The sequence below is a fragment of the Aquarana catesbeiana genome, linkage group LG04 (genome assembly GCF_042186555.1).
Source record: "Aquarana catesbeiana isolate 2022-GZ linkage group LG04, ASM4218655v1, whole genome shotgun sequence".
Taxonomy (NCBI): domain Eukaryota; kingdom Metazoa; phylum Chordata; class Amphibia; order Anura; family Ranidae; genus Aquarana; species Aquarana catesbeiana.
In genome coordinates this window covers 395,454,908-395,467,070 of record NC_133327.1, presented here as the reverse complement: position 1 = coordinate 395,467,070, position 12,163 = coordinate 395,454,908, and the positions used below count along the sequence as shown (strand labels likewise).

The window sequence follows — 12,163 nt, the reverse complement described above, 5'->3', positions numbered from 1 at the left end:
TTACTGTTGACAAACATGCACATACTTTTTTTTCATTTATTCAGATATACTTCAATACCTCCAGGGCCATTTCTATAAAGGGCTCAATAGAATTACTGAGTTTGGAGAAGGTATTGCCAACCTATTTTATGGCTATGCCTGGCTTTTGCTTAAAATCCAATCCAGCTAAAATGTCTGCTCAAGCTAATAATTGCTTTATATGTTCAAGCGTGGCTACCGTAGTGTAAATTGCCTACCATGGTGCTGAATGCCAAAACAGAACTTTATTTTTGGCTCTTTAGGTCTCGTTGACTTTGCCCAGAGATTCTTCTATGACAGCTTAAATAGACTTAAACAGTTCCGAGAAGGTAACTAAGTAATTCAGGCATTCAAAATATTCAGTCACATATCACTTGGACCTTCTTCAGAACCTACACAGAATTCTTATAGGTTTTTAAACGGTTTAGGGCAGACTATATGTAATAGCTAACGTTGCTACCTAATCTTGTTCCAGAGCTACAGCCATAATCCATGTTAGTTCAATAAGTGCGTTATCCATTGCAAATTCAATATATTGCTTTAGCTCTGTTTAGTAATGACTATATTTACAACTATTTCTAGTGCTTCCAATTGCATATATACCTGCCAATCTGTAAAAGATTCCATTGTACATGTTTTACATCTTAGCCATACTAACATAAGTATTTCAGCTTGACAGAACTATTTGCTTTTTTACAGCCTGCCTGGAGCTTTTAAATACAGCAGGAAAAGCCATATCACAGTTAAATAGGCGATATAGAAATGTTTTATGCTGTTTTATTCAGCACGATTATATGAGTGCAATAATGATTGAGAAGTCAGATATCAATGATTTTTTTCCCAGTCCTACTTTTTGTGTTGCTACCTATGTCAATTAATTTAAATCCAAAATAAAGATAATATTATTATAATATAATAATTGTATAATAGATAACAGATAATCCTCCCTCCCCCATTCTCTTTACCTCTCCCTTATGCACTGCATGTGACAATTATGTCTGTATTCCCTCAGACCTTGTTGAATACTTCAGCAGTCTCTTCAGTGATTGGGTTGAAAGAAGCACTCATTTTGGAAAAGGTAATTACACAATTAAAGATACAAAAGAGCATTGGGTATTTATTAATACAATATAAAGTCAAATATAATTGCATGAATAGCTACAAATATGTACTGTTTTTACAAGTGAACTTTTCTTCTTCTTATGCCTTAAATTCTCATGTAACTGGCTGATGTGACTGGCTCATGTGAAGTGCCACCTGGACAAGAAACATTTCCCAATATCCTGCTGCTGGTTTAATCAAATTAGCTTTTATTAACGCAACATGTAATCAGAAGAAACCTTTGTAATATTTGCACACTCTGGACTAGAGCCCAATAAGGGCCAAAAGGGACCTAGACAAGGCTGTTGAACTGACCCCCAACTTTTTCACAATATGGTGTACAATGAACAGAACAGCACAGCATAGAGTGGTACACAAGTGGGGATTTTATGACTATGATATCAATGACTTTTTTCCCAGTCCTACTTTTTGTGTTGCTACCTATGTCAAGTAATTTAAATCCAATATAAAGATAATATTATTATAATATAATTGTATAATAGATATCAGATAACCCCCCCCCCCCCTCCCCCCCATTCTCTTTACCTCTCCCTTATGCACTTAATGTGACAATTCTGTCTGTATTCCCTCAGACCTTGTTGAATACTTCAGCAGTCTCTTCAGTGATTGGGTTGAAAGAAGCACTCATTTTGGAAAAGGTAATTACACAATTAAATATACAGAAAAGCACTGGGTATTTATTAATACAATATAAAGTCAAATATAATTGCATGAATATCTACAAATATGTACTGTTTTCACAAGTGACCTTTTCTTCTTCTTATGCCTTAAATTCTCATGTAACTGGCTCAAGTAACTGGCTCATGTAACTGGCTCATGTGACTGGCTCATGTGAAGTGCCACTTGGACAAGGAACATCTCCCAATATCCTGCTGCTGGTTTACTCTAATTAACTTTTATCAACACAACATGTAATAAGAAGAAACCTTTGGAATATTTGCACACTCTGGACCAGAGCCCAAGAAGGGCCAAAAGGGACTTAGACAAGGCTGTTGAATTGACCCCCAACCTTTTTACAATATGGAGTACAATGAACAGAACAGCACAGCATAGAGTGTACACAAGTGGGGATTTTATGACTATGCCTTGTCAAGTCAGGGGTCTCTGATCCTCTCTGGGTACCAGCAAGTGAAGAACACAAATAAATTACCTGCAACAAAAGACCGGTCTCCATATGTGCTAGACAGGATAAAGGGAGTGTGTTTGTAACCAACAGCTCCACTGCTGGCCGTGTCAGCTCTCTTCTCTCTTCATTTTGGAAGCAGACTGGGAATTTCAGTGCTAGCAAAACATAACCAATCATGTGCAAGAAAACAGCACTTTTGCGTGCACATGATTGGATAATAGAAGTTAACATTTTCACCTCATTCACTAAACTCTGGGAAAAATTCTGTTGCAAAGTGCAATTTATCTTGAAAAGTGAACAGCCTATTTGTCTGGGTCTTCTCATGCAGACATGAAAACCAATGTTTTACCAATGCTAAAAGGCATTTTTTTCATTTCCTTAATTTTTTTTATTTTTCATTTTAGCAGAACTACAAAAAGTTTAAAAAATGACATACATTTTTTGAAAAAAAAATGACATACAGTACCAATAAAGAAAAGTGAAGAAAGGGAAGGAGGACAACAATTTCTAATAAAAGTAAAAATAATATAGCTGGAGTTAGATTTAAAACCATTTCGCTGGTGAAAATGTACACAACACTGCATGGTTGTTTTTAAATTGTTAAAAATTGTTCTTACAACTCTACTTTTTAACATACTTTGAAAATATTTGGGGGATAAACAGCCAACCAATTCCTTCTATATATCCTGCACCCCTCCTTTCCCCCTGCCGTGGTTCCCAGGTCCTTTCACTCCTACTGGAAGCCCAGGGCCCCTAGCATTACGTTCTACAGTAAATGGTCAACAAGGAAATGAGAGAACGATTAATTCCTTGATCTCCCTCTCAGTAATGTGATCCCAGAAATTCTCAGGTCTTAGCACTTCTGGGATAATGGATCTACCACCTCTGGATAGGAGAAAATCAAGGACTCCCTGTACTCTACCTAAAAGACCCCTGATGTCTCATTAAAAACAACCTGTACATCAGTAATGCTATCACATCATTAAGTTAGCCCCTTTGTGATAGCAATACAATTATGTGAAAAAGGTGAAAAATAAGTGTAAAAATAACATAAAACATTCAAAAACCTTAGATTGTATGCTCCTTGAGAGCAGGGACTGATGCAAATGTACAACAACATGTGTGTAAAGTGCTGCATAAATTGACAGCACTATATAAGTACCTGTAATAAAATACATGTAAAAAATTTAAAACACATACGCAGTCCAAGATACACGTGCATACATAAATGCAGATTGTTCAAGACATATCTAATATTTTCACACATGCTGGAGACCGCCATTTATTGTAAACTTGGTGTGTTGTAAAGGCTTAAAAACAAAACCCGTGGAGAATTTTGGAGCATATCGATGTTTATCAGTGTTTTGTGCACAGTTTTGAAGCGTGACATATTTGGCATCTATTTACTTGACACAGTAAATAGTAAATGTGTTTTTCAGTAGAAAACACATTCAAATTATTGTTAATGCACACACAGTAATGGCATTAATTAAGAAGAATTGGGTTTGTGTGAACAATTTGAATGTATTTTTCTTTTAAAAATTAAAATTTGATAAACAGCTAGCAAAAAATTGTGTAACTTAAAGCAGGGCTTTACCCAAAAGGTAAAGTTTCACTTTAACCCTTTTGCTGACAAAACCCCAAACATTATATATTTTCTGAAAGCAGACACCCTAGAGAGTAAAATAGCGGTAGTTCCAATTTTTTATGTCACGCGATATTACCGCAAAGGTCTAGGAAAGGCAATATTTCAGTAAAAAACACACGAACGTGAATTTTAGGGAAAACAAACGCAATACATTATCCAAATTTGTGGTAAAATATAAAAGACAAAGTTACACTGAGTAAATAGATACCCAATATGCCAAACCTTAAAAACTTTTTTGCGTCTGTAAAATGGGGTCAAACTTCAGTACCCTATATTTTCTATAGGCAATGCTTTAAAGGCCCCCTATAGGTATCAATTTAGTGTTACGGAGCAGGTTTCTAGAATTATTGCTCTCATTATGGCGTACGCTGCGATATGTAACAAGTGTATCGCAATCAAGGTTTTCACATGTAGGCGCCCCGACGCATGCGTTTATGTTTGTGCGTGTGTATATGTGGGGGTGGGGGGGGCTCCAAAAATTTTGGGGGGGATTTTATGGGCTTGATGTAACTTTTTTTGCAAAAAAATAAATTTTTTTTTTTACTTATTTTTACTTAAACAGTCCCCTATGTGATGATTATTAGGTGACAGGATCTCTTTATTAAAATATGCAGGGTCTAAAAGATCCTGCATGTCTCCCCTGTATTCCACTGAATGTTTTGCAATGCAGATCCCATTTCAAAGCATCCTTTCTCGGCAAAACGAGAAAGAGACACAGAGAACGCGACACGGAATTGACGTCAAAGACATCGCTTTCCGGGTCACTGCAAGAAGGGGAGGAGAGAGGATGTGTATCTGTTCTTCTCCTTCCCCGTACATGCTGACACCCACCATGACTGTCCCGGGCCCGCCGATGGGCAAGCGGAGCCCAATAAGCATGGCGGGACCACGCGAGGGGGGGCACCGGTACCGGGGGTGTGTGAGAGCAATCAGGCGACAGCGACACCACCCAAATGCTCTCATCTGACAGGCAGGAGGCTTCCTGTCAGTTTCACACACAATCCTGGTGTCTGCAGCGGGGTGTGCAATACCCCCCGCCGTTAGGTCTGTACAACATACGGACCTGCAGCAAAAGGGTTAAGGTCTCCTCCTCCACTCCTGTAAATGAAATGGCGTGGGGTCCCCCAAATCCGTACCAGACACTTAACTGAGCATGCAGCCCAGCAGGTCAGGAAAGGGATATGCAGCATGCAGCTCGGCAGGTCAGGAAAGGGGGGACAAGCCAGGGCCCCCCTGAACAATACCAGGCCACATGCCCTCAACATGGGTGGGATGGGTGCTTTGGAGCGGGGAGGCTCTGCCCCCCACCCCAAAGCACCTTGTCCCCATGTTGATGGGGACAAGGGCCTCATCCCCACAACCATGGCCGGTGGTTGTGGGGGTCTGTGGGCAGAGGGCTTATCAGAATCTGGTAGCCCCCCTTCAACAAGGAGCCCCCCAAATCCCACCCCCCATGTGAATGGGTATCGGGTACATAGTACTCCTACCCATTCATCAAAAAAAGTATCAAAAAGTAATATATACACAGAGACAGTTTTTGATAGTTCCTTTATTAAAAAAATCAAAAAACAATGTTCCCGGATGTAAATCCATCTTCAATCACGCTGCCTGACGCACTTGAAAAAGAACAAAAAAATTGCTCTCACTGACATGGAGGTTGTCTGCCTACTGCAGGCTTCTTCATTTGACAGTTCTTTTATAGGGGAGGGCGGGGCCACCTGGCAAGGTCACTGGTTGCACCGCTCCCTTGTGACGTTGTCGACCCAGCATGCACCGATCCGTGAAGTCGCAAGGGGGGTTGTGCCAGCAGTAGTAGACAGCCTCCATGTTGGCAAGAGTGATTTTTACTTTGGGTGCAGTGGGAAGCATCATTGACGATGGATTTACATCGGGGGCACTTTTTTTTTTTTTATAAAGAAATTGTCAAAAACTGTCTCTGTGTTTTTCTTACTTTTTTATTTTTTTTGGTGAATGCGTAGGGGTACTATGTATCCAATATTTATTCACTTAGGAGGGCTGGGATCTGGGGCCCATTGTTAAAGGAGGCTTCCAGATTCTGATAAGCCCTCTGCCCGCAGACCCCAACAACCACTGGCCACAGTTGTGGGGATAAGGCCTTTGTTGTGGGGACAAGGTACTTTGGGGTGGGGGGTGGGCCCCAGAGTACCCAACCCCCCATGTTGAGGGCATGTGGCCTGGTATGGTTCAGGAGTGGGGTGCTCGCTTGTCCCCCCCCTTCCTGACCTGCCAGGCTGCATGCTCAGATAAGGGTCTGTTATGGATTTTGAGGGGAACCCCATTTTTTTACATTTTTGTATTGCCGGCGGGAAGTACACTGACAGATGATGATTCATCAGTTGTTAAGGATCCAGGTGGCCGGCTTCCTGGCTCGCTGTTTAACCTCTTCAGCCCCGGAAGATTTTACCCCCTTCCTGACCAGAGCACTTTTTGCGATTCGGCACTGCGTCGCTTTAACTGACAATTGCTCGGCCGTGCAATGTTACACCAAAATGTATGTCATTTTTTTTCCCACAAATAGAGCTTTCTTTTGGTGGCATTTGATAATCTCTGCAGTTTTTATTTTTTGCGCTAGAAACAAAAAAGAGTGACAATTTAAAAAAAAAATCAATATTTTTTTCTTTTTGCTATAATAAATATCTCCCAAAGATATATATAAAAAATAATTTTTTCCTCAGTTTAGGTCGATTAGTATTCTTCTAAATATTTTTGGTAAAGAAATCGCAATAAGCGTACATTGATTGGTTTGCGCAAAAGTTATAGCGTCTACAAAATAGGGGATAGATTTATGCCATTTTTATTATTCATTTTTTATTTATTAGTAATGGCGGCGATCTGTGATTTTTATCATGACTGCGACATTATGGCAGTCACATCAGACACTTTTTACACTATTTTGGGACCATTGTCATTTATACAGCGATCAGTGCTATAAAAATGCACTGATTACTGTGTAAATGACACTGGCAGGGAAGGGGTTAAACGCTAGGGGGTGATCAAGGGGTTGAGTGTGTCCTAGGGAGTGATTCTAACTGTGGGGGGATGGGCTACCACTGACATGACAGCGATCACTGCTCCCGATGACAGGGAGCAGTAGATTCCTGTCATGTCACTAGTAGGGATGAGCTTCGAGTTCGAGTCGAACTCATGTTCGACTCGAACATCGGCTGTTCGCCAGTTCGCTGAACAGTGAACAATTTGGGGTGTTCGTGGCAAATTTGAAAGCTGCGGAACACCCTTTAAAAGTCTATGGGAGAAATCAAAAGTGCTAATTTTAAAGGCTTATATACAAGTTATTGTCATAAAAAGTGTTTGGGGACCTGGGTCCTGCCCCAGGGGACATGGATCAATGCAAAAAAAAAAGTTTTAAAAACGTCCGTTTTTTCAGGAGCAGTGATTTTAATAATGCTTAAAGTGAAACAATAAAAGTGTAATATCCCTTTAAATTTCATACCTGGGGGGTGTCTATAGTATGCCTGTAAAGGGGCGCATGTTTCCCGTGGGGTCTCCCCAAAAATCCATACCATACCTTTATCCGAGCACGCAACCTGGCAGGCTGCAGGAAAAGAGGGGGGGACGAGCGAGCGCCCCCCCTCCTGAACCGTACCAGGCCACATGCCCTCAACATTGGGAGGGTGCTTTGGGGTAGCCCCCCAAAACACCCTATCCCCATGTTGATGGGGACAAGGGCCTCATCCTCAAAACCTTTGCCCAGTGGTTGTGGGGGTCTGCAGGCGGGGGGCTACCAAAAAGCACCCTCCCAATGTTGAGGGCATGTGGCCTGGTACGGTTCAGGAGGGGGGGCGCTCTCTTATCCCCCCTCTTTTCCTGTGGTCTGCCAGGTTGCGTGCTTGGATAAGGGTCTGATTTTTGGGGAGACCCACGCCATTTTTTAAAAAATTTTGGCGCGGGGTTCCCCTTAAAATCCATACCAGACCTGAAGGGTCTGGTATAGATTTTGAGGGGGACCCCACGCCATTTTTTTTTTAAATTTTGGCCGGGGTTCCCCTTAATATCCATACCAGACCTGAAGGGCCTGGTATGGAATTTAGGGGGACCCCCACGTCATTTTTTTTTAAATTTTGGTTCGGGGTTCCCCTGCGGGGAATTCCCATGCCGTTTTATCAATGAACTTTTACGTGTATTGTCAGACCGGCAATTCATTAATAGCCGCTAGTAGTTTTAAATGACTTTTTTTCCTTTGAAATGTCATTTTGCTGTCAGACTGTTCTAAACACAGGAAACATGCGCCCCTTTACAGGCATACTATAGACACCCCCCAGGTATGACATTTAAAGGAATATTACACTTTTAATGTTTCACTTTATGCATTAATAAAATCACTGCTCCTGAAAAAACAGCCGTTTTTAAGACTTTTTTTTGCATTGATCCATATCCCCTGGTGCAGGACCCAGGTCCCCAAACACTTTTTATGACAATAACTTGCATATAAGCCTTTAAAATTAGCACTTTTGATTATTCATGTTCGTGTCCCATAGACGGTGTTCGCGTGTTCGACCAAATTTTTTGCCTGTTTGCATTTTCTGGTGCGAACCGAACAGGGGGTGTTCGGCTCATCCCTAGTCTCTAGGCAGAACGGGGAAATGCTTTGTTTACATAGGCATCTCCCTGTTCTGCGGCTCCGTGACACAATCTTGGAACACTGGCGGACATCGAGTCTGTGGAAGCCGTGGGCATGGTCACGATGTACGCAGCGCAAGCAAGCGCCCACTAGCCCCTCCAATTAAAGGGGACGTACAGGTACGCCCATTTGCCCACCGCTGTCATTGTGCTGATGTATATCAACATGCAGCGATCAGCAAGTGGTTAACAACCAGCTATTTTTCACGCAGAATTCAAATTGGTCAAACGTTATTCGACCGATCTGAATTTGAATCATTCTGAGAAGTTGGATTTTGTTGAGAAAATTAATAAATGGAACAAATTTTTACGAAAACGAAACAAAATCTACCGAGAATGAAACTAAACGAAACGAATTCCAAAACGAAACGAATTCCAAAACGAAACGAATTCCATAACAAAACTAAATTAGTAACATAACGAATTTATCTAAAACTAAACTAATTTTTTCGTCCTGCGCATGTCTAATAACCTGCAAAAGAGAATAACCCTCCCAATTTAATTTTACAAAATGTGTTTTAATTGCAATCTGTGTCCTGAAAGGAAACAAAAAAAAAAATTGACTGGAGTTTGATGTTATTTAAAAAAAAAAAAAAATATATATATATATATATATATATATATATATATATATATATATATATTCATAGTGTACATATACAGTATCTAATCTTTTTATGTGACAACGCTGAAGAAATTACACTTTGCTACAATGTAGTGAGTGTACACCTTGTATAACAGTGTAAATTTGCTGTCCCCTCAAAATAACTCTACATACAGCCATTAATGTCTAAACCACTGGCATCAAAAGTGAGTACACCCCTAAGTGAAAATGTCCAAATTGGGCCCAAAATGTCAATATTTTGTGTGGCCACCATTATTTTCCAGCACTGCCTTAACCCACTTGGGCATGGAGCTCACCAGAGCTTCACAGGTTGTCCTCTTCTACTCCTCCATGACAACATCACGGAGCTGGTGGATGTTGGAGACCTTGCGCTCCTCCACCTTGCGTGTGAGGATGCCCCACAAATGCTCAATAGGGTTTAGTTCTGGAGATATGCTTGGCTAGTCCATAACCTTTACCCTCAGCTTCTTTAGCAAGGCAGTGGTCATCTTGGAGGTGTGTTTGGGGTCGTTATCATGTTGGAATACTGCCCTGCAGCCCAGTCTCTGAAGGGAGGGGATCCTGCTTCAATATGTTGCAGCACATGTTGGCATTCATGGTTCCATCAATGAACTGTAGCTCCCCAGTGCTAGCAGCACTCATGCAGCCCAAGACCATGACACTCCCACCACCATGCTTAACTGTAGGCAAGACACACTTGTCTTTGTATTCCTCACCTGGTTGCCGCCACACACGCTTGACAGCATCTGAACCAAATAAGTTTATCTTGGTCTCATCAGACCACAGGACATGGTTCCAGTAATCCATGTCCTTAGTCTGCTTGTCTTCAGCAAACTGTTTGTGGGCTTTCTTGTGCATCATCTTTAGAAGAGGCTTCCTTCTGGGACAACAGCCATGCAGACCAATTCGATGCAGTGTGTGGCGTATGGTCTGAGCCCTGACAGGCTGACCTCCCACCCCTTCAACCTCTGCAGCAATGCTGACAGCACTCATACATCTATTTCTCAAAGACAACCTCTGTATATGACTCTGAGCATGTGCACTCAACCTCTTTGGTCGACCATGGTGAGGCCTGTTTTGAGTGGAACCTGTCCTGTTAAACTGCTGTATGGTCTTGGCCACTGTGCTGCAGCTCAATTTCAGGGTCTTGGCAATCTTCGTATAGCCTAGGCCATCTTTATGTAGAGCAACATTTCTTTTTTTCAGATACTTAGAGAGTTCTTTGCCATGAGGTGACATGTTGAACTTCCAGTGACCAGTATGAGAGAGTGAGAGTGATAACACATAATTTAACACACCTGCTCCCCATTCACACCTGAAACCTTGTAACACTAACAAGTTACATGACACCAGGGAGGGAAAATGGCTAACTGGTCCCAATTTGGACATTTTCACTTGGAGGTGTACTCACTTTTCTTGCTAGCAATTTAGACATTAATGGCTGTGTGTTGAGTTATTTTGAGGGGACAGCAAATGCACATTGTTATACAAGATGTACACTCACTACTTTACATTGTAGCAAAGTGTCATTTCTTCAGTGTTGTCACATGAAAAGATATAATAAAATATTTACAAAAATGTGAGGGGTGTACTCACTTTCGTGAGATACTGTAAGTTGGAACATTGTATAATCTTTCATCTTCAATGATGTGAAGCACCCATACCCCTCCTGGTTGCTACTGATCGGGTGATTTATGCTACCAAGGCTTTAGGACACTTATCAAAGGCTTTAGGACTCTTGGGAGATTGGAAGATGTTCTTTTTACACATGGCAAGTAAAAGGTACTTTTTAAATTGAAGCAATAATGTGATATGTTAATGTTAACATGTATCGTACTGATATTTATGTAATCTTTTTTAGTCATATTGTTTTTTTTGTCTACTGTTCTGTTCCACAGATATTGTTATTTACGTCCAGCATGGCTTCAATGAAGGGGTTAACAAGTTTAGCAAGCTGAGAGAAGGTAATTTTATATTATTATTATTATTATACAGGAGATAAATAATGCCAACAGTTTGTGCAGCACTTTACATTGTAAGGGCAGACAGTACAGTTACAATACAATTCCATACAGGAGGAATTAAAGTTCCCTGCTCATTAGAGCTTACAATCTAAGAGGGAAGGTCAAGTGATACAAAAGGTAATAACTGTGGGGGATGAGCTGAATGAGAAAATAAAAGTACAATTGTTAGGTAGAGGCAAAATAGGCTTCTCTGCAGAGAAGTGTTTTCAGGGATCATCTAAAAGTAGCTAGAGTAGGAGACAGTCGGACAGGTTGGGGTTCCGTAGGATGGGAGAGAATTGGAAAAAGTCCTGGAGACGAGCATGGGAGGAGGTGATGAGGGAGCTGGAGGAAGGAACAAAGAGAATGCTCTTGTTGGTATTTTGAGACTAGGTTAGTGATATAGCTGGGGGCATAATAAGTTGTTGTTAGTATTTTGAATTGAATTCGTTGAGTGAGCAGAAGCCAATGGAAGGAATGCAGAGAGGAGTAGCAGAAACTGAATGGTTGGTGAGGTGGATGAGTCTGGCAGCAGCATTAATGATGGACTAAAGAGAGGATAGCCTATGTAAAGATAAGCCAATGAGGAGGGAGTTGCAGTGGTAGAGGTGAGAGATGCTTAGGAGTGAATTAGAAGCTTTGTGGTGTTATTGGTTAGGAAAAGGCATATTTTGGACATGTTGTGTAGGTTGAGGCAGCAAGTTTTGGACAGTGATTGGATGTGAGGCCGAAAGGATAGTTCAAAGTCCAGCATAACACCTAGTACCATGGCATGTGGGGACAGGTTGATAGTTGTGTCATCAATCTTGACAGAGAAGTCAGGGGAAGAGGCTCATAGGGGAGAAAATATTATGAGCTTGGTTTTGGATAGATTGAGCTTGAGGAAATGGTGTGACATTTAGGCTGATATGTCTGCTAGTAAAAGAGTGATGCCTGTGGAGACTGATGAAGTGAGAAAGTCT

At 41.2% G+C, this 12,163-nt stretch overlaps 1 protein-coding gene across 1 annotated transcript in view; it reads left to right on the top strand.

The window, feature by feature from the left end:
* The window catches only part of LOC141141258 (uncharacterized), a 191,424-nt gene that overhangs the window by 155,131 nt on the left and 24,130 nt on the right, over positions 1–12,163 (top strand). The window contains exons 46-50 of the mRNA XM_073628938.1: positions 45–110; positions 282–347; positions 1,031–1,096; positions 1,713–1,778; positions 11,097–11,162. Of these exons, the coding sequence (XP_073485039.1) occupies positions 45–110; positions 282–347; positions 1,031–1,096; positions 1,713–1,778; positions 11,097–11,162 (330 nt within the window). The remainder of the gene's footprint in view (positions 1–44; positions 111–281; positions 348–1,030; positions 1,097–1,712; positions 1,779–11,096; positions 11,163–12,163) is intronic.